This window comes from Cydia pomonella, chromosome 20, assembly GCF_033807575.1.
Source record: "Cydia pomonella isolate Wapato2018A chromosome 20, ilCydPomo1, whole genome shotgun sequence".
Taxonomy (NCBI): domain Eukaryota; kingdom Metazoa; phylum Arthropoda; class Insecta; order Lepidoptera; family Tortricidae; genus Cydia; species Cydia pomonella.
The window spans coordinates 14,287,019-14,309,677 of NC_084722.1; the positions used below are offsets into that span (position 1 = coordinate 14,287,019).

Here is a 22,659-nt window from a genome sequence, read left to right on the forward strand (position 1 = left end):
TATGAGATTTTTGACTTTCCAAAACGTCCCGCTTGGCGCGCTGTTCAAAAACCCATACAAAATGAGGCTTAACGCAAACGCGTACGTCACGTTTCGCTATCGACTATATTTACACTAGGGGTACAGATGTCGAATGTCGAATGACCTTTGGAGATAAACCACTGCAAGAAAATTCCCCATGGCATCAACTTCTTGCCTCGTACAGCCAAACTGTGGAACGTGTACTTGTCGCATGTGGTCGCAAATCGAGAAAAGTGAGACATTGCATTGGAGGCATTTGGAGGGTTTTTTATATTTAGTTTATTTATGATTTTTATTTTTAATATTTTAATTGTATCTAGTTATTGCTTGTTTTAGATTTATAATTAGTTGTAAGTTTTATCTGTGTTTGTTCTTTTTAAAGTGTTCGTCTGTAAATTGTATATCTGTATTATGAAATAAAGACATTGCTTATTTTGCTACAAAAAAATCGCATTTGATAGAAAATTTTACTCAAAAAAATCTTATCAATTTAAAACAAATCGTATCGGCGGTAAAAAAAAAAACAATATTATAATGTATGGAGAAAGAACCTCATTTTTTCTCAAACTCTCCATGCCCTGGCGTTGCAGATGTCCATTGGCGACGGTAATTGCTTGCCATCAGACGATTCGTTTGCTTGTGGGCCTCCTTTATCATAAATAGGTCCTTTTATTTCTCCATTAAAGCGTACTCTTGAACAACAAACAATAATCTTTCTTCTCTCTCTTCTTTGTCCTCGCCTTGTCCCATTTCAGTTGGGGTCGGCTCTCCTAATCAATCTTTGCCAGGCCATTCTATCCTGGGTCGTCTGGGGATCTAATTGGGCTGACTTTAGGTTTTGTTTTATTTTAACAACAAACAATGGTAACAAAAAAATATAAAAAGCCACTTTTTTACTTTTTGTTTCTCCGATATCGGATCGGGCACTGTAAAAACGCACGTAGACGCTTTTTACACTGTCCAGCAGGCGTATATTATAGATTTTATACACGTGTTCAAATAACTGTCACTTTTCAACTCCACGCGTTTGATAGAGGCCACTTACTACTTACCATTTTTAGAATGAAGGGAAAAAAAGATCCACGAGTTCGAACCTCGCCTGAGGCAGGGACCTTTTCCTTTAATCCAAAAATATATATTCTTTAAACAGATGATCTACTGAGTACATTAATTTAATTAATATCTTGCTAAAAGCAGCCCAAGCGGTCGGTGGTGGCCGAGTGAATCTGACTTCCGAATTTCAATTCGGAGGTCGCGGGTTCAAATCCTAGCTCAAACTAATGAGTTTTTCGAAACGGAATATGATTTGATGTTTACCACTAGCTTTCCGGTGAAGGAAAACATCGTGAGGAAACCTGCGTGGGGACTATAGCTCAAGCCCACTGAGAATTTTTTTTTTTCGCGATTTCGACTTTGGTCACATAGTAAAAGTTGCTCAGTATGACCTATATATTCACCACGTAAATTATTGCAGGTGACTAAATAAACACCTGTATAGGCTGAATTAATATTTATTATTTGAATATCTTGTCAATTGTCCGTGCAATTTTATTTAAACTTAGTGTTAAGTATGTTCGTCATGTTTATTTTATGTTTCTTTCCTTTTGTCTGTTACCTTCCGCGATTATTTCGCACTCGATGGTCTCATCGGAAGATCAGCGCTGCAAGTCGCCAGCAAGATGCTGAGATGAGGCCATTTCGTGACACTTTACTCTCACTATGTTTTCTTTTATGTATGTCTATTACTGTGTATTATTATTATGTTATGTCTATTATTATTCTATTCTATTCTAATTAGGTTTTCTGTTGTTCCAGATTCAAAATGTTTCACGGCGGTATTTGGGCGAAGTTGCGTCCGTTCTACAAGTGGTACGTGCTGGGGCTGGTGTCCACAGGCTACATACTTGGAGAGCTTGGACATTACCTTATTGGTAAGTTTACATACAAAAAGAGAAAACGTTTTTCCATTTCTAAATATTTTCCATTCTCCTTTTTTCCTTTTATCAAAATTTGCAAAACAAAAAAAAATGTTTTTTTTTTTTAAACGAAACCTAGAACTTATGCTGAATCGAACGACATCAAAATCAAAGTGATTAGTTATGATTTAGTTAGTGGAAACCGTTTTCTCCCGAAATGGAATTTCATAGAAAAAGTACCGTTATTTCGTTAGAATCCCAAAGCTATTCCTCCCTCTTAATTGTACAGAAAAAGACAGTTGAAAACATGCACACCCACTTTATTAAATTTCATATAATGGGTATGTACTTTTGCAGTATTGTGTACTTACACATATTTATAGTTTAGGGGCCTAATAGAGCTAACGTCGAAAATCGACATTTGTCAAACCCTATCACTGCAATATAAGCAGCAAAGATAGCTCATTCTTCTGAGCTTAGTTTTCTTCAGGCTTTATAGCTAGCTAATTATGCTGAGTTGGGTCCATTTCGTTATGCACACTTTATGACTTCCTCTTTATTTTCTTTTGTCATCTGCACGTGTTCGTACATGTTTTGTGATCGTCACGAATATTTTTTTTATATTAAAAATAAATACATTTAAAACAAAATCTAATTCTAATGTTACCTACATTAAGATCTTACGAAAGGGGAGAGATAGACCTAGCTAGATTTTATTTATTATAATATTATTATTTCCGAAGTTATGGTAGTATTTATATTATATTGTGTTTTTTATATTGAAACTAAATACAGCGTATGGTTTTGATACGACCGCATAATCAAAAGGTATTTTAGGCTTCAATAGGTCTTATAAAAAATGGACGAGTTTTATTTTTCCATATAAAATAATTCAACAAGCAATGTATCACTAATTTGTTTTAACTCAAAACGTCGCATTTAATGATGCGACGTCACAACTGTCACAAGTGACAGTAGTGACCAAGATGTTCGGAATACATTACCGCTAGAAAAATTATCAAAACTTAAATACCTATGCTTGGGTAGTTAAAGACTATATACTCGTAGCTTAAGTGTTATGTAATTATTATTAATACTCACTCTATGGATTCTGTCTGAAATAAACGAATTTTATTTATTTATTTATTTTTTTATATTGAAAAAATCTTCAGAATCGTTTTATAGCAGTAAAACCGACGTCTAGTTTAAGTTTGTGGTTATATCAAAAATACACACTGTATATCATATAACTTATATCAGGGGAAACTACAGCATTCGTATATTCTCGGCTTCGTTCGGCTCAGAGAGCTTACCGCGAACCACGTTCGACGTGTTGCCTCCCTGTCACACTTACGAACGAAATTACAAGTGCGACAGAGAGGTAACTCGTCGAACGTGGTTCGCGGTAGGCCATCAGCATTGCTCCGAGCAGGGGTCGGACAAAAAGTGCGAATGACGTCAAACCACTTATAGGATGATTTCAAATAGTATTTTTGATTTTCATAAACAATTATCACGTATCATTTATCAATCTCTTTATTGACCTCTTTAATAAACGATATCGCCACTTGAAATGAGTAAGTACGTTTTTGACTGACACATTGTCAATCAGATGAACAGTCAGCGTCAAATACTTCGTAGCAGTCAAAGTGGCCAAATAGTTCGGTACACCATACTAAATATATGGTGTACCGAACTATTTGGCTACTTTGACTGCTACGAAGTATTTGACGCTGACTGAACAATAAATTGACTTCGTTATTGTTTAGCTATTGTATCCTCACGATTATATTTAGCTAAAATTTATATTTACTAATATATAAGAAAACGCTCTAAAATGTCATCTTTACTCGAATATTGTGGCAATTTTCCGTTTTTGGAGGTACGTGACAAACACGTATACTGCTAATCTTACCTACTGTTCCCACTTTTGACTATTAAACCTATTTATCTGAGGATCCCACAGACTTGTTCTAACTAATTTCAAATAATTATACCTTATGGTAACAAGTTTCGTGAAATTTATTTTATTCACTACATCACCCTACCACCTGTATTATTAATTCCATGGATTTATTTACGATTATTTTGTTACTTCATTAATACTACTTTGTTACTACATGTCACACGGAAGTTTAAATACAAACTCAAACATCATCCTGTGTGCAAGATTAAGTACGTCATTTTTACGTCATCCGCACTTTTTGTCCGACCCCTGGCTCCGAGCAATTATTAGGGTTGGCACAATATGACGTCCCTTTGCGTGTACAACCACAGATAAGATAATTACTTGAATTTTGACAACCCTAAATAGCCGATAGGGATAGTGCCATACATTAGAAAGGGGCAGCATGATTCGTCCCTGAATCGCTGTCAAAATTCGGTTTTGTAGGAAGTTTCTTTTCTGTACAATTGTACTATTACTTATTCTGTGCTTATAAAGCCCGACCAGAAATATATGATCACTGTCAAGAGGGCGCTGTTATTCTCATGTATAGGGTGACAGTCCAGTTTAGTATGAAAAATTTAGTTGCGATGAAATTCCGCAATATGGCGCGTGATCATATATTACTGGTCAGGCTTTACATATAATACTCTGGTATTATGTAATTATAAGAGGAACCCTAAAATCTTAGTGTTTCGTCAAGGTTAAATTTTAGTAGGTACTCTATTAAATCTACGGTCAGGTCTCATAATTAATTTAATGTATAACTTACTTCCCACAGTGTCTTAGTTCAAACATTTTGAAACTGCGTATTCAAATTGACACTTCCTTATGTTTCATTAATTGCTTTTATATGACTATTTATATTGGTACATACATTAAAAAAAACTATTTCATGACACTGTTGAAAAATTTGAATATATTTCAATAATTGCCTATGACGAGCGTAAGTTGAACTGAATATTTTTTCCGTATTTTTTTTTTGCCTTAACGAAAATGTTTCCGTAATTAAGCATTTTTTTTAAATGATAAGCACGGATAATTGTTCCTGAGCCATGGGTGTTTTATATGTATTTAAGTATTTATATATTATATATATATCGTCGTCTAAGTACCCATAACAGAAGCCTCATTGAGCTTACAGTGGGACTTAGTTAATTTTTGCAATAATGTTGTTATTTTAATATGACAAGAAATTATTATTATTTATTACGAGCCTATTGTGTCCCACTGCTGGGCAAATGCCTCCCCCCTCTTCTTCCACTCGTCCCGGTTTTGAGCTACGACCGGCCAGTCTCTCAAAAAGGATTCTACTTAAGTTATCCCGCCATCGCCGACGAGGTCCGCCGGATCCCCGGTTTGACTCGTGGGGCACCCACTCCGTGGTTATTTTGGCCCACAAATCATTAGGCATGCGGCAGACATGCCCAGCCCAGTTCCACTTCCCTGTTCCCACTGACAAGAAATAATATATAAAAATGCCTGGATTTATGAAATTTAGCAGCAATGCGCTGGTGTAGTTTGACTCCTTACTGTAAGTACCTAAAGAATAAACATAGTAAGTAGGTAACTATGCATAACAAATCTCGTTAATTTCTAAACTCGTACAATTGGTAGATCTCCGTGAAAAGTGAAAGCACTTCGTCTCGTCAAACGTATTGCGTTGCTGTTGCGTAACACATACTCGTACTCGTATGTTTGTTTACTAATAGCACGTGACTAGAGAGCGGTCACATGACCGGATCAGCCGAGAAATATTAGAAGTTCATTTTGAGTTTAAAAAAATCAGTTACTTAACAGTGTGGACGGTACACTTGACAACTCATTGTATCATATCATTCACATCATAATATATTAGCTTACTGTTGCTTGTCATCGTACTGGTGTTGTACTCCTACACCGTTCAGGCGATCCGGGTTTGGAATGATCTACCACTCAACATCAGACAGGCTCAAACCAAGCTCATGTCTAAGCGCATGTTACGCAAGCGCTTTTTCGACAAGCTCTCTGGTTAGGTAATTGTCCATCGTAGTCATAGTATTTTTTACATTATATGTTCATATTTACGTAAGTTTACTACCGTTAGTATATTGTTTATCGCTATATTGCTCGTTTTAAGTTACTTATTCTGTTTTTTTTTTTGTTTAATGCCTGCACGTACTACCGTCTTCTCTGTATAAACTTAGCGTAGTCTGAGGCTACTGTAAATTTCAAGAACACGATGACTAATAAAAGTAATTGCTCGTTTATTACTACTGAATAAGTGATTCATTATCCAGCAAATAAAAACCCTTTACGCTTTAAATGCTAATAAAACAGAAACTAAGTAAAAACGCAAGTTTCTTAGAACAATCGTGATTAAGTTCTTTCAATAGTGATCAATATAAAACGGCCTTATAGCCTAGTGACCCTGCTTACGAAGCAGGACGTCCCAGGTTCATATCCTGGTCAGGGCATTTTTTATTTATTTGTGTTAATTACTTAGTAAAATAACGTTCTCTTTACACTTTTTGAAAGAAAATACATATTTAAATAGTACATTACTACATAGACCGGGAAAAATGGATTTGGGTCATACAAATTTTAAATTGCATTTTATCCACATGTGGGGCAAAGTAGTCAAATGCAAATTTTGAGTTGTTTCCTTATGTTAGTTGGTTAAATTTATTTTTAAATGATGATTTTTAATGATAGATTCTTTATTACGTTCGTTTGGATTTGATATAGTTTGATTTTTTATGGCAATTTATAGTTAGTATTTTCCTACCATTGGTTTGGTGAAAAATTTTGTGTTTCACTCTGAGGCAAATTTAACCCTCGTGCCTTGAAACCCTCGGAACGCTCAAGATTCCACTTCTCGAACCACTCGCTACGCTCACATTCAATTTTGGAATCTTTCGCTTGCTCGAGTATCAATATTAGCACGAGCGATTAAACAACTTGGCCCCCTTGTAAAACAAATAACTATTTTTATGGGGCATGTCGTCCAAGTCGGCCGACCTCTATACAAAGGCCAAACAATTTTTGTATTTATCAATATCTATAAATTATATACGTCGTCTAGTAGGTACCTACCCTCAGAACAAGCGTATTGAGTTTACTGTTACGTATGTATTTTATTTATCGTTTCAATTGTTCATGTAAATATGTACGCCATACAATTAAATTATTTATTGGTAGGAGGTAACTCAAATGGATTCTTCTTCCTCCTTGACCTTTTTCCCATTTACTTGAGGTCGGCCTTTTTTGTCCTTTTCCTCCATAATATACGATTTTTGGCTATTTCAGCGTCTGTATTAACATCTTTCATGTCTTTTTCGACCGTCGTCAGCCAAGTGGCAGGTGGTCTTCCACTTCCTCGCTTTTGTGTCGGCATATTTAAGGCTAACTTGACCATAATTATGATCTTCTGGGCGACAAAAAATATGCCCGTACCACCGAGACGATTTTCTTTAAGCTTCTCAGATATAGGTGCGACCTTGAAACTACCTCTTATATATTTTATCCAACAGTGGGACTCCTCCCGACTAACGCGACATGCGCATTTCTGTAACATGCATTTTATTTATGTGTTGGTTACATGTTGCCCAGCATTCCGAGCCGTATAAACTGAAATTGATTAACATGTGATAATTAGTGAAGTATGTTCACTAGCAATTTTTGTGTACTTTGAAGCTGTGTAGGCTGGCGGATATGTTTTTATTGTACACAAAAAATGACACGTGCATACATATTATTTAAACTTTTAAACAGGTTTACGTACTCCTTAGCCGTATCTATCATAGTTGACTAACATAATGGTACTATACCTAAAGCTGAAGTTCGGGGACCATATTGACCATATTGACGACCGGTTTGGCCTAGTGGGTATAGTGACCCTGCCTACGAAGCTGATGGTCCCGGGTTCAAATCCTGGTAAGGGCATTTGTTCGTGTGATGAGCATGGATATTTGTTCCTGAGTCATGGGTGTTTTCTATGTATTTAAGTATTTATGAATATTTATATATTATATATATCGTTGTCTAAGTACCCTCAACACAAGCCTTATTGAGCTTACTGTGGGACTTAGTCAAATTGTGTAATAATGTCCTATAAATATTTATTTATTTATATTAAATAGGATCACGGATACTTTACAAAGTAGAAAAGCGGTTCTTCGTTAAATATTACTAAGTTGTGTAAAAAGGTAGGGTAGACCGCGGCGAATCGGATCACAGGGTGATCGGATCATGATCCGTTGATATTTGAAATATTGCATTGATATGCACTAAAATAGCGCTGTACATGTCTTCTGTTAAGCCTGCGACGCCAGTCATACATAAGGGCCTACGCTAACTGACGCGGACGCCCGCCGCGTGCGCGCACGCGGGTGCTATTTGTAGGTGAAATCCGCCGCACGCGTCCGCTTCAGTTGGCGTCGCCAATACTATTTTTTGTTAACCCGCTCGTCCGCTCCGTGCACCCGCACCAGCTAGCGGAGGCCCTAAGCGATATTTTCAATGTCAACTTTTTTAGTCTGTCCCGAGTCGCCATTCGCCTCGGTCCCCTGAGCTTTTCCACTTTGTCTTCAAGAGTTCATTCTCCCAGAAGTGTTTTTTTCACCAACCAGCTCGATTACAACGTAAATTCAGATATACCTACACTGTGTATTTTTGCTATAAAACAATTCTGATTTTTTTTTTAAATTTAGTATTAACTACATACTTATAGAGCATAAATATTTTTTTTGAAAATATTTCGAGCGGCAATGTATTACGTTCATCATGGTCATTTGTGACAGTTTTGACGTCGCGTCATCAAATGCGACGTTTTGAGTTAAATCAAATTTGTGATAATAGTCGCCCATTTTTTATAAAACTTATGAATACCCTTTGATTATGCGGTGGTATCAAAATACACGCTGTATATATAATAACATTAATTGAAGAATTGTTTGTCATGATGCCCAACGGCTACTTTCTTCACACCCTAGAACCTAAATGGTCGCGCACTGTGCGGTTTAAGAGAAACTTCCTCCCACGGACGCTCCGGCTGTGGAATGAGCTCCCTGCCGAGGTTTTTCCCGAAGGTCTACAATATGAGGTTCTGAAAAGAAGGAGTGTACAGATTTTTAAAGGGTCGGCAACGCGCATGTAATACCTCTGGAGTTGCAGGCGTCCATAGGTTACGGTGACTGCTTACCACCAGGCGGGCCGTATGCTTGTTCTCCACCGTCGTGGTATAAAAAAAGTATCTACAAACGTTTAAGATACAGATTATATCATAGGTGTAATAACATAACGCAAGACAGAAGCCGTATCAATCACTGACATGCGCACGCTCAGGGTTGCCAGGTAAGCGGAAGTCAACTATCGTATTTGAGTGTAAAATTTTTAGGACCGATGTAATAATATCGTACGCCTATCAAAAAGGCACTGTCCATAAAATTACTTGCAAAATAAACATTTATATTCAAAAAAACTCAATTTTTATCTCCGGCAGTTTGTGATAGTTTCAAACGGTTTCGAGGATTTCTTGACATTTTTAATCGAGCCGTAGGCTGAAAAAGTGCTAATTGTAGCCTATTTCTGAGTGAAAGTGTCATATTTTGCTTCACATAATAGACTTTTTGGATCTAAGGGTTGAAATTATCGTACTTTTGCGTACGATAATTCTCATTGGATCGTATATCGTACCGGTGTTCCAATTATCGTACATTTACAACCGGTCTGACCTAGTGGGTAGTTATCCTGCCTATGTAGCCGATGGTCCTGGGGTCGAAGGGCATTTATTTGTGTGATGCTGATGAGCACAGATATTTGTTCCTGAGTCATGGGTCCTGGGTGTTTTCTATGTATTTATAAATATGTATATATTACATATATCGTTGTCTAAGTACCCTCAACACAAGACTCATTGAGCTTACTGTGGGAGTCACTTTGTGTGATAATGTCCTATAATATTTATTAAAAAAAACTATAATTGGAACATATATCGTACCGGCGCCTAAATTATCGTACATGTATGATAATTATCGTACGCCTGGCCACCCTGTGCACGCCATGATATAACTTTTTGCGGCCCAACCTCGACATTGAACGGCCTCGAACCTAGTAATTAAACAAAAAGCACGAAATGTTCCGCTTTTTGCCCGATTTAATGATTTACTTATTTCGGTAATCATTAACATGGATTGCAAAAAGTTGGAACTAAACTGAAGTCTTGTCATTGTTGATGTAAATATATTAAGGTACCGTGAAGGTGGAATCTAGGTTTTATGAGAAGTCAATATTGGGTAATGTAATATCAAGTCTTTGCCTTTTTGCCACGTTTCATTAAGGAGCCCCAAAACACCCTCATGCCAAGCCAACCCTATAGGCAATCTCATGCCAAGAAGTAGCCCAATTTAATGATATACTTTTCTCTGTAATCATTAAAATACAGCGCGTATTTTTAATACGACCACATAATCAAAGGGCAGTTAGTTTAGGCTGTAAGTAACACACATTCATAGGTTTTATAAAAAATGGACGACTTTAATTTTTTCATACAAAATAATTCAGCAAGCAATGTATCAATACTTTGTTTTAACTCATAACGTCTCATTAATGACGCGACGTCACAACTGACACAAGTGATCATGATGTACGAAATACATTGCCGCTCGAAAAAAATGCCAAAATTAATTATGCTCTGGTAGTGAAGACTAAACTAAAGAAAATCTTTCTGAATTGTTTTATAGCACTAAAACCTACGTCTAGTTTAAGTTTGAGGTTATATCAAAAATACACGCTGTAGATTGCAAAAAGTTTAAATTCGCGACTTAAGACTTGTCATTGTTGATGTAAATATATTAAGCTACCGTGAAGTTGAAATCTAGGTTTTTATGAGAAGTCAATATTGGGTTGTGTAATATCATTTAAGTACCTAACTAATATAGTAACTAGCCTAGTACCCTAGGCAACCTTATGCCAAGAATTAGCGCATGCACCAGTTTTAATGAAAGCCACTGTCGTCTGACCTTCCAACCCAGAGGGAAAACTAGGCTTTAATAGGATTATTCACCAAAAAGACTAGAATTTCTAGTAGTCTTCTGGAATCTTCCGGTAACCTGATACAGGCCGAGGTTTAAAGGTCGAACTTACGACCTCCGGTCATAAGCCTACGGAAGTCGAAATACCCCTCCGGTAGGCTAACAACTAAGGATGAGACTGTACTTTCTGGTTATTTTTAATACTTGTATAAATTTGACAAATAAAAAATAATTATCGACAAGAAGTTTACAGTATAATATATCTAAACTAACTTATTAAAACGCATAAAATACAAAAAAGAATATAACTAAAGTAAAGAAACATATCTAATTACATATATTTACAAATAAAAAATGGGGGCTAGCTCGTCGCCCGATGGTAGGGTGCCCAGAAGGCTGGTGGCATTACCGCGCTGTATGGCGATGCCAATTCGCTGGGTAAGGAAAGAACCAGCCCTCTGGTCAATTTGAAATGTAAAAAGTGCCCCTGTGGGCTATTTGTTGAATTAATGTTGAAGTTGAAATGTTTGATGTTCAACGCTATAGAATAGTTTTACCGATATCTTCTGACAAACTCAAAAATACCTGAAAAGGCATCTAAAAAAATCTGGAAGCATAATACAAGAAAGTATATTTGGACTTTCTGATTACGTCGGTTCGTCACTCTGCGGCCCTGACCACCGACAGTTTGAGCTCTGCCCCGCTGCTGGCGGCACCCTAGTATAGGTTATAGTAAACACCCCTATAATGGAACAGGCACCAGTAATGGGATGGTATAGACAAATCCTGTAAAACAAGTATTGACCATCAGTTTTTAATCGCTGGCAATATTTTACCATAAACAAGAGACAAAGAGCTGCTTCAGTTTAATTTGAAAATTAATGGCGCCATACATCCCATGACTGGAGCAAAAAACCATTGTTTTAATTGGTTAATAATATTGAAACCAATTGCAGTAGCTTTCATTAAATACATAGAAAACATAGAGGACGAATTAAACATTCAACTTTTAAAGCATAAAGCGGTAAAAATTTTACAGATGTCGGTGAAATATCAAAAATACTCAATTTTTTTTATTATTGTCCCATGATTGGTCCCATGTTTATTTTTTGTATTGTTTTGTATGTCGTTTTATATTTTACTTTTATATCCAAAAAACCTAGCCTAAGATGAAAGATAAATAAATAGAATCTAATAATGTATCTTTCCTCCAGGAACCACATCAAAAGTGACAGCGAACGACCTTCACTATGGCGACAAGGCATGCATGCTCAACACTTCACACTCGCATCTGACATACTCGCAACTTCCCGTCGTCTGCGAGAAAGTCAGCTCTAAAGAAAAGTAAGTTAAGGCCTAAGGTCAATGTGGAGAAGACCGACATATAACATTTTTTTTTTTTTAGAAAACAAACAGCCTTTTACAAATATATCTACATTAAATGAACTAAAAATAGGCCTAAAGTTTCCTACGTTACTAAGAAAACTATTACATAGAAATGTAAATTACGCAATATATAATATATTTTTGGTTGGAAAACCGTCATAATAGGGCATGAAGTCTCGTATTTGAATAGGTAATTCGCTTCGCTCCTTCTGCCGAACTTCTGCAAGTGGAGTATATGTACAAACGCAACAGTTAGAAGCGTCTATAGTTGTTAGATTTGTAGCTGGCCCCCAACGGCTTATCCTTTGTCAATTGTTAACAAAAACGGCGCGTGCCACTACCTGCAAAAAAAGGGTCCGGTCACTTTAACCGGTTATTTAATTACAATTCCTATGTTAATTGAAACAAGATTCAAAATGAATGGAAAAATAATTTGCGATTTCTTGTGTGGTCCCTATACGGTTACTGAGTGCCGGCGAGTCGAACGCTACCGAACCAGTTTAAAATGTGTCCTCGATATGCGTTACAAAGGCGCGTTATCGGAGAGCACACCTACACTGGTTTTTTGAGCGTTGGACTAGCCCGCGCTCAGGTGCCAATTAGAATTATACGACCCTTTTTTTTCGTTCAATAAATAATAATAATTATTTAATTTTATAATAAGGTTGCCAGAGCTCAACGAGGGGGGAGGGGTTTAGGGTAGGCAACGGGCATGTAACTCCTATGGAGTTGCAAACGTACATAGGCTGCGGAGACTGCTTACCATCAGGCGGACCGTATGCTTGTTTGCCACCGACGTAGTATAAAAAAAAACTGTATTAAATTAATAATGGCAGATTCATTTTGCATTTTGAAAAGCATATAAACGGTTCATTATAGCCAGGTGCGTATGACAGATGTCATTTTACTTAACGGTGACAAATTGTATACATATAATTGACGTCCGTCATACGCTTCCACAAAAACTATAAGTAATAAGAAAATAACTTAAACAAAAAAAAACTACAATAAAAAGATACCTACATCACGTTTCTCTATGACTCTGTGTAACTATTATCTGCAATTTAACGTAAGTAATCGGTATCTAAATAATGAAATATTGCAAATTCAACAAAAACTGTCCAATAAGGAAACCTTTAAACGTTCCATATGGCCATTATAAAATTGATTTCATAAAGAACTAGTTTCTTGTGTCTAGTTATGTCTTTTACAGTTTTTAGGAGGTTTTTTTTCTTGGTGGTGGCAAAAAATAAAGTGCAACTGGTATAGTACCTACCGTGTTCTATGCATTCCATGCCAAAGTTTATGTAAAGAATTAACATATACATTAGTCCTAATTCGGGCTTCTATTATACAATTCTATATGTTAATTGAAACAAAATTTGGGCCGTTAAATAATAATATTAATTCGAAATATTTATTTTTAAATAATAAAAACACATTTATAATTTTCATCTAATTTTACGGTTTACGCTCACGTGTTCTTAGTTCATGGCGTTAATGTTAGTATGTCTCACGACAGTTTAAATTCGATTTACAACTTTTTTATTGTACTTAATAGTACAGTTAGCGTCAAATACTTTGTAGCAGTCAAAGTGGCCAAATAGTTCGGTACACCATACTAAATATATGGTGTACCGAACTATTTGGCTACTTTGGTTGCTACAAAGTATATATATTATATATACTTTGGTTGTGTAATATATTTAGTATGGTGTACCGAACTATTTGGCCACTTTGACTGCTACAAAGTATTTGACGCTGACTGTACAAGCTTTGCTTAGTTTGGGGCTAAGTCGATCAGTGTAAGATATCCCCTAATATTTAAAAAATCATTAATTTAATAAATGCCTACTCTTAATAAATAAAATAAATTGAGCCAGTAAGTAAAGGTAACAATGAAAAATGACAAATGTGAAATAGGGGGAAACCCGGAATAATCACCCGGTGTGTTATAGGTATTTATTCAAATAAAATGCTGGAGTTAATATGGTTCTGTACGTCCGTACAGTCAAATGTAAAAATATGGGTGTACACATCTTACTCAAAAATATGTCCCATAGCATCTTATTCCAGTGTAATAAGAGCGTAGTACCATATTTATGAGACAATTCTTTCGATACATATTTTTGCACTTGACTGTACCAGTGTTAAGAGGGAAAAATAGCTTTACAAATCTAACGAAATAACGGTAATTCTACTATGAAATTCCATTTCGGGAGTTAACGTTTTCGGCCAACACAGAAGATCTGTACCTAATGCACGCGGTTCCGCTGAAATCGCAAAATTTCCATTTGTTGAATCATTAGCCACAATTAATATAAATTGATGTTCAGAGCGAACCGCTGCGATGTTACGTTCCTTAGATTATGATCAATTGGGCCAATGCCGTAGCTTTTATTGCTCAGCTAAGAAGCTTCAAGGGGGGTAATTCGATGTAAATTAAGATGAATATTCCGATATATGTGACGTTCAACGGTTAAAGGTACCTGTGGCGATTGGCGCTTACGTTACGGCACTGCATTTGTATAGGAGGTAGGAGCGTCGTGAATAACAGCGTAAGCGCCGTCCGACATTATGTCCCCGTTCACATCTATTCCAATAGCATTCCAGTCCAGTGATCGAATCCAGCACTGGAATGCCACTGGAAAAATGTGAACCGGAACTGGAATATATTTATTCCAGTGAACATTCCAGTCCAGTGACTGGATTGATTCCAGTTTTTGATTCCAGCTCGCCCAATCCAGTGGTGAATTAAACGTTGAACAATGAACGCGTATTGTTAAACTGTTTTGAATAATAATTTAATAAGTACCTAGGCTGTATTGTCAATGACCAGGGCGATCACAGCGTCGACATCAATTACTGAATAGAGCACGCTTTCCTTAAAATAAGTCACCTTCGTTGTAACCGGTCCCTCCGAATTGGTAGAGATTCGATATTTGTGCGATTGGCACGGTGCTATGTATTTTCGGTTCTGTCTGGTGCTGAGTACAGATGTGCAAGTTGCGGAAAGTTTCCAAAAAATAGGAAAAGTTCTCGGAAGTTTTTGAAAATTTCAAAGAAATATAAGAAATTTCCATTTTATGTTTCGGAAATTTCAATCCCCGTACAAAATAATAAGTAGTTTCCGGAACTTTCCAATGTGGAAAATTTCGCAGTTTTGGAAAGTTTCCTTCGGCACATCAGTAGTGCTGTCATGGACTCTCACTAAAGCTATAACTAAACGTCTAGAGGCTTTTGAGATGTGGGTGTATAGGAGAATATTGAAAAGCCTAAAGGTTGAAAAACCCTACATTCATCCAGGGGTGAAAACAATGATGTAACGGAACTTATATAATTCACTTATAAAATAGTAGTTTCTTAGTCTGTACCTATGTCTGGTTTTGTCGCTAAAACCGCTTAACCGATATAGATTTAATTTGGAAATAGTTTTAGGCCCGGGGAAGGGCATAGGATAGTTTTATCGATCATCATCATAATCATTCCCCGCAGACGAAGTCTCGGCCAATGCTAGTACAGGTCTTTTAAATCTATCCGTACACTGAAGAAAACCAGCACCTATACAAGACATTTATTTTTTACAATAGATGGCCAATTATTTCTTACAACCACTTATTTTCAAACAATACAAAATATAACTAATTAACAAGTTCTTTAGTAATCGCTCAGCATTTAAAACCGGCAAAAATAACTAGGTAAAAAATAATTAGGTATTACATAATATCTATTACACTATACTTAATGCCTATAATAAGCTTCTAAGTACCGATCTCTAAGGATGACAAAAAACTTGACAAAATGGCGACAAGCACATATTGTCACAGTTATTATCTAATCCGGTTTAAGAACTGAAAAAAACTAGGAAGTTTTGCGTTGTTACATAATAGGTTTTATGTATTTATTTAAGGATAATTTATTAGCTTTAAATCACCAATTATAGCAACAATATTTGATTTCAAAGTTTTCAAACCTAAAAATATATAAAAAATATAAGATTCAGACCCGGGGACACAATATTATAAAATTCCCCACACAAACAAAATACTCGAACACAACAACAATAATGACTTCCTACGAATCACTCGATCTTAATCGACTTTGCCATTAAGTACCTAATTAAATAATCAATCTAATGCACAAACAACACTTATTGTCATAAATTGTTCAAGCAGTGAAGAAATCTCCAACGTCATGCATTGACTCAACGTCTTTTGCCGAACCCTATTTCTAAGATTTTTTGAATTTATTTTATTTATTTATTTAGGTATCCATGCCTCAGGTTGAACCACCTATGAGATAACATCCTTGTACTCAGCCCTAATTTAGTGAATTTCTTAACTAGCAGCGCCATCTGTCGCGCCACTCAAGTACCAATGTCACACGAAAAAATACTCATGGCTAATAGGTGTACAATAGTTTCGCCAAACTAAAGACAGTTTGTTGGCGAATAGTGCGCTCCCAATTATTATTATAAGTAGGTTTAGTAGGTCATAAGACTCATAAGTCATACAGTCAGTTGGACAATGGTCCATAATGGCCATTTAATATTTAAAACAAAAAGCGAACAGTACAGCAAAAAACAATCACCTGGTAGCAGTCATGATACACTCAAAATGTCGCACAATAAGTGAGTCGTATCGGCCCACTACAGTAGCCAGGATGGGGTTGGTTAAGTTTAAGCTAAATTTGTTAACGTGAATACATACATTGTTCAACAAGATCGGTTTTTAATAATGTAGGTACTAGCAAATGCACGATGCTATAACATTTATGAACACATTGCACTTTGTCATTGCAAAAGTTACAACTCCCGTATAGAAGTTTCTGTTTCTAGTCAGACTTCTAATTAAGTTATTCTAGTTCGTTGGTTTTCTGTGTATATAAGTATTTATTTATACATATTTGTATACATTATGTGGGTATATCCTCGCCTAGGTTACACACGTTACACAACACAAGCCTTAAGACGAAAGGAAACGGCCGCGCAAATTCGCATAATCGTCTTTTATACACACGTAGTCCTTATTTTCCTCTCTGGTTAAGATGAGGTATTTAAAATATTTTAGCATAATTTCATGTATATCACCTTTGTTTGATTTTTTTCGAATTCTTAATTTTATTATTATAACAGTTAGAAGCATTAAAAAAATTATATAATTTGTTTTACGCTCTTAAATCCTTATAACGGCCACTTGCACCAATTACGAGTACTAACCCGTGGTTAACCGGTTAAACCTGGAGTTACCAGTACAATTTGATACTGGATTAACATTTTAACCGGTTAACCCCGGTATAGTGCAAGTGGCCCTAAATAGTCATAAAATCGCAAAAAATATTTTTATTTCCCCATATTTTCAATATCTAGAGAGGAAATTAGGGACTACGTGTATATGAAAAAGCCGTCGTCCCCTCTTAATGAGTTTACTGTGGGAAGTGGGCCTAGATTGATTACTGTAGATTCTCCCATAATCAATATTTATGTAACATTATGAATGACTTCATTTTTGTCTAAACGACATGCTAGTCAATTAAGCAAGTGATAAATTTGCAATTTTCTCAATACTAGGAAACCCGTGACATGTAACCAAGAATTACCTAGTATTGCATTCTGTAAACACTATCTCATTAAAACATCGGCAATCAATTGCCTTCGTGCAATTACGGCCAAGGGTTTAATTAATTTTACAAGCTTTTAAATCTTTAAATACGCCTAAATTAATTTAAAAATTATACTTTGCGTAGATTTTCTCCACTAAGATTTTCATTTATGGAGCGGCTCTAAGTGCCGGCAAACTTCTTGAACACGTGACCTTGCCTTTAAGTTCATTTAATCCTATTATTATTTCCGGGACAGAGATGGATACATACAATACAACAGTATATACAACAACAGTGTAAATTTGTACTGTATTTCCATAACTGTCACGCAAATAATTACACAATTAAATGGACTTAAAGGCAAGGTCACATGTTCAAGAAGTTTGCCGGCATCGGCACCTGTATCTAGAGAGGCGTAGTAGGATGGTGTGGCATTGCAAGGGGGTGTGAATTGATGCGTCGATCAGGTAAGGCAATCTACAAGCTCTTTTGGCGTTTCTAATGGTGGTGTTTGCACACACATCCCACTACATAAGGTCGGTAGACCATAATAAGCGAAGCTCTTACTTTCAGACTGTGTTTGAGCGAAATACGTAGTATTGTTTCATTTTCATTTTTCATTTATTTATTGCTTGCACCATCTCACTAACCTGGGGTTAACCGGTTAAACCTGGAGTTACCATGGTTGCCAGTACAATATGACTCTGGGTTAATGGTTTAACCGCTTAACCCCTGGTTAGTGGGATTGTGCAAGTGGCGCTTAATGTCTAACATAAGTAAATTAATGGCTAAAAACAAAAAATAGACATACGAATTTCAATAAGTTCAATATCAAACTGGAATAAGTGTCATACACAGAGCAAACATTTCATTTGCTAGATAAAAAGGCACTATTGCTTTGAGTGTATTTAAAAGTAAACGAATTAAAGAAACGAAGTATTCAAATACAAGAGTTCTTGCCTTCTGATGGTCTTTCCAATCAAAATTCTCAATGCGAAGTCGCCACAAACTTTGCGAAGACGGACTTTATTAATCTTATCTGTCTTGCAGATGCGAGTCCCTATCCCTGAACGGGACAGAGTACTGTGAGTGGGGCTACAACGGGCTCGGCATAGACTACCAGGTGCTGGCTGGTCCGGCCTTCATGGCAGTCTTCACAGTGGTCGGCGTCATCATTGGATTCATCGCGGATAAGTAAGTCTTAGTAGACTTGTTAGTCTAGGTATATACAAAGTTCTAATAACATATTGTCACTATTAGGGTCTGCTTCACGTCCAACTGAAGTATTCGAGAGCTAATTAACAAATAAACTAACTGCCAGATAAAACTTCCCGCAAAACTTAGAAATGTATCTACCACTTAAGCTTATTTGAAGATTGTGAAACGCCGACGTCGACTTTATTCGTCAGATAAGTGGCAAGTAGCTTATTCGGGACTTTACTTGGACATCGTGAAACAGGCCCTTAGAGAACAAGGAAAATAAGGCTATGTTAGAGCACTAATTCTTGGCCTGCTTAATATTATATTGCACCATGGTTGAGCACTACGGTGCCTACAAAATAAATTAAACAGTCTATTAAATCTTAAATTTCCATACAACTTGTACAAGAGAGCCATTTACTGGCTCCTGGCTTCCTGATAACAGCTAACACTTCAATTTATTCGGCACAGCAAAATAAACCCTTCACCTACCTACGTTATAATCATAATCATTCTTTATTGCAACCATGGTACAGTATAGATGTTATACAATATGATATTCAATGTCTCACATGGACCCTGCAAGGGCACAGCATATAATATCTTATTATTCATAACTCATAACATATTATCATATTATCCAAATTATCTACTTATTTAAGAAAGTCATGAGGCAATTCTTATATTACACATGAGATCACTAATAAATGCCAAACAAATAAATTAATTAATTTTTATTGCTCTAAACCGGTGAAATCGACAAGAACTGTTCTTATAAAACCGGTTTAAAAATAACTGTTTTTCGAGCTAAAGCGAAATTAAAAGGTACATGATAAGTATGATAACATTGATAACGGTTTGGAAATTTAACCGGTTTCCGAGCCTTGCGGCCATGTACAATTCTCAGACTCTTAAGGTGCAGTGAGTTCAGATTTTTCTGAACGCAGCTCGCTGAGCACTGAGCGGACCGCCGTGCGTGCCCAGGTTCGTTTCCAGAAGACTCAATTTTCAGGCCCGATGCACTTATTCCTCACTACATCATATAATTATCTCAGATTAATAACTAAGTACCTAATTTGGTGTATATTAATTTGTCCCCGTCGGGCACAGAAGGGAAAAGGAGCATTCATATGAATCATTCTCATCTGTCCCCGCCTCATGCATGGCGGCGGTCACGTGGAGCGGGGACAAACAAGAATACACCCGTAATTCGCTCATCAACCTGGTTTTATTATATTCTTCTCAGGTACAACCGCGCCAAAATCCTCTCCTACTGCACTCTAGTCTTCGTCATCGCAATAATCCTGATGGGGGCCGTCAAAGAATACTGGCACCTAGTAGTACTCAGGATGATCATGGCTGCCGGAGAATCAGGATGTAACCCTTTAGCTACTGGCATCCTGACTGACATGTTTCCGGAACACCAGAGGGCGTTGGTGCTGTCGATATTCAACTGGGGGATCTATGGGGGGTATGGTATTGCTTTCCCTGTTGGAAGGTATATACCTGATTTGAATGCTTGGGGATTGGTGAGTTGAACTTTACTAAGTATCAGATCAAGTGAACCCTGCACAAATTTGCAATGGCAAAAGCTAACATCAACATTAAATTCATACTAAGGTACCTATAAAATTTATTATGGCACTTCACACTTTTTCATTGCAAAATATGTACAGAATTAACGTGACCTAACACTCAGCTTGTAATTGGGTATCTAGTAGTATAGGTATTATTGTACCTACCTATCATAACGTGTCATACTGAGCTAGATTGAGCCCAAACTAATACTTATGGTAATTTTATTCACGTTTTGAATATGGCCGATTAATACGTTCTGTCATTTATTACAGAATTAACCTGAATAAAGCGCGCGGTTGTTTTATTATAAACGCAGCGTTGAACATAAAAATTACAAAGCGCTTCGTGTATACCGTGTAAAACAATGTAGTGTCATTCAATAGGAAATATTACGCGAAACTCTGCGTAGGGGGCTACCACAATCCATCACAATCTGAGGGTCTACTGCGAAACAAGAAAATCTAAATTTCGTTATCTAACCTCTCTATCACTCTTGCATATTCAAACGATGAAGACGCAGATAACTACATTTCGATTTTCGCGTTTCCCGATAGGCCCTTTGTTAAAAAACCGCCTTGATGCATTCATGTCATATTTTATTATCTGTGAAAATAGTTTAAGGCACAGTATGTATAAGTTACTCTATGGTTTAGAAAAGGTGCTAGTGCTGCACTCTGGCGGCAGAACATTGCAGTAATACTCCCTATTACCTGATGTAAAATGGGTGTGCGGCAAAACGCACCGCGTTTATCGCATAAAACCACCACGCGGTTAAGGTGGTTCGACTAGGTTACCCAAAGCTTAAACCTCACTAGATGGCGCCACAATTGCAAATTTTGAGTTTTAATTTTTTTGTGGAGTAGTCTTGGTATTTCTATTCTGTAAATTATGTTTAGCGCACTCTTTAAATAAATATTGAACTATTACAACAAACATTGAACACTTCATTGTACAAAAACTACCCCTTAATGTCGACAGAATGTTTCTTGACTCTATTTCTAAGTATCACTCACACATTCAAACAGTCTTACTGGGATCCTTGTAGTAGACAATTTGGCACAGCGGGAGTAGGCTTCAATAGCGTTGCGGTATGTACGTGGAAATACATGCAAGAGGATGTGGGTTCGAGACTCATTAAAATTTTTTTTGTTATCAGTATTATCAAGTACCTATTATTAATAAATTATTTTATGAGAAATATGAGCGTTTTCCATAAAAATATTAAAAATCTGATTCTCACACATCATGATATTTTTGGGTTCTTCCAACTCAGAATCACTAGCATAATCAATCCTCGTGCTAAAAAACCCCGAAAATTTGTATTGAAATTTTAGTTTTACATTGAAATTTCTTTCACACTAAAATGTGACGTAATGGTATGGATATTTTAGGATATCTTTTTTTAATGCTAGGGTGGAGAAGATTCTAAGTAGAATGAACCTAAGAAAGTCCAAATTTGTAAGTCAGATTTTCCGGTATTTTTTTCAAAAAAAAAAAAACGCTGTTTTGTTCTAAAATTCAAGCAATCCCTTACTGCCCAGCCTTTAAAAAAGTAAGTAATATTTTACAGTAGAATTAAAAAAAAATTTTTACGATACATTTAATTAAATTACAGTGAGTTACAAAATTGGATGGCCTTCTATTCTATTTATAACCATTATAAAAAGAAATGAGATATTTACCATGTTTGTTTATATTATTGGTTTCCCGATATTTTGACACAACTAGAAGTTTCACACAATGCCTAGAGATAGAAAATTATTTATTTATTTTATTTATTGTCAATTTCATTCAACGGATCACATCATATCCAATTTATGTGTTTATGTATTGCATTGTTTTCTACCTAGTTGGTTATTAAATTCTGTTACTGCAATAATCTTTATCTACATAAAATATACCAACGAAAGTTTAATAAAGTATATATTAAAATGAAGTACACAAAATCAGGAATTACATATGACAATATCATTCAAAATCGCCTCCTCTGGCTTTGACA

At 36.2% G+C, this 22,659-nt stretch overlaps 1 protein-coding gene across 1 annotated transcript in view; it reads left to right on the forward strand.

Annotated features, from left to right (window-relative positions):
- LOC133528844 (putative metabolite transport protein HI_1104) overlaps positions 1-22,659 on the forward strand; it is a 59,548-nt gene that overhangs the window by 24,752 nt on the left and 12,137 nt on the right. The window contains exons 2-5 of the mRNA XM_061866328.1: positions 1,837-1,952; positions 12,110-12,239; positions 18,933-19,076; positions 20,329-20,611. Coding sequence (XP_061722312.1) covers positions 1,844-1,952; positions 12,110-12,239; positions 18,933-19,076; positions 20,329-20,611 — 666 coding nt within the window. The 5' untranslated portion in view covers positions 1,837-1,843. The remainder of the gene's footprint in view (positions 1-1,836; positions 1,953-12,109; positions 12,240-18,932; positions 19,077-20,328; positions 20,612-22,659) is intronic.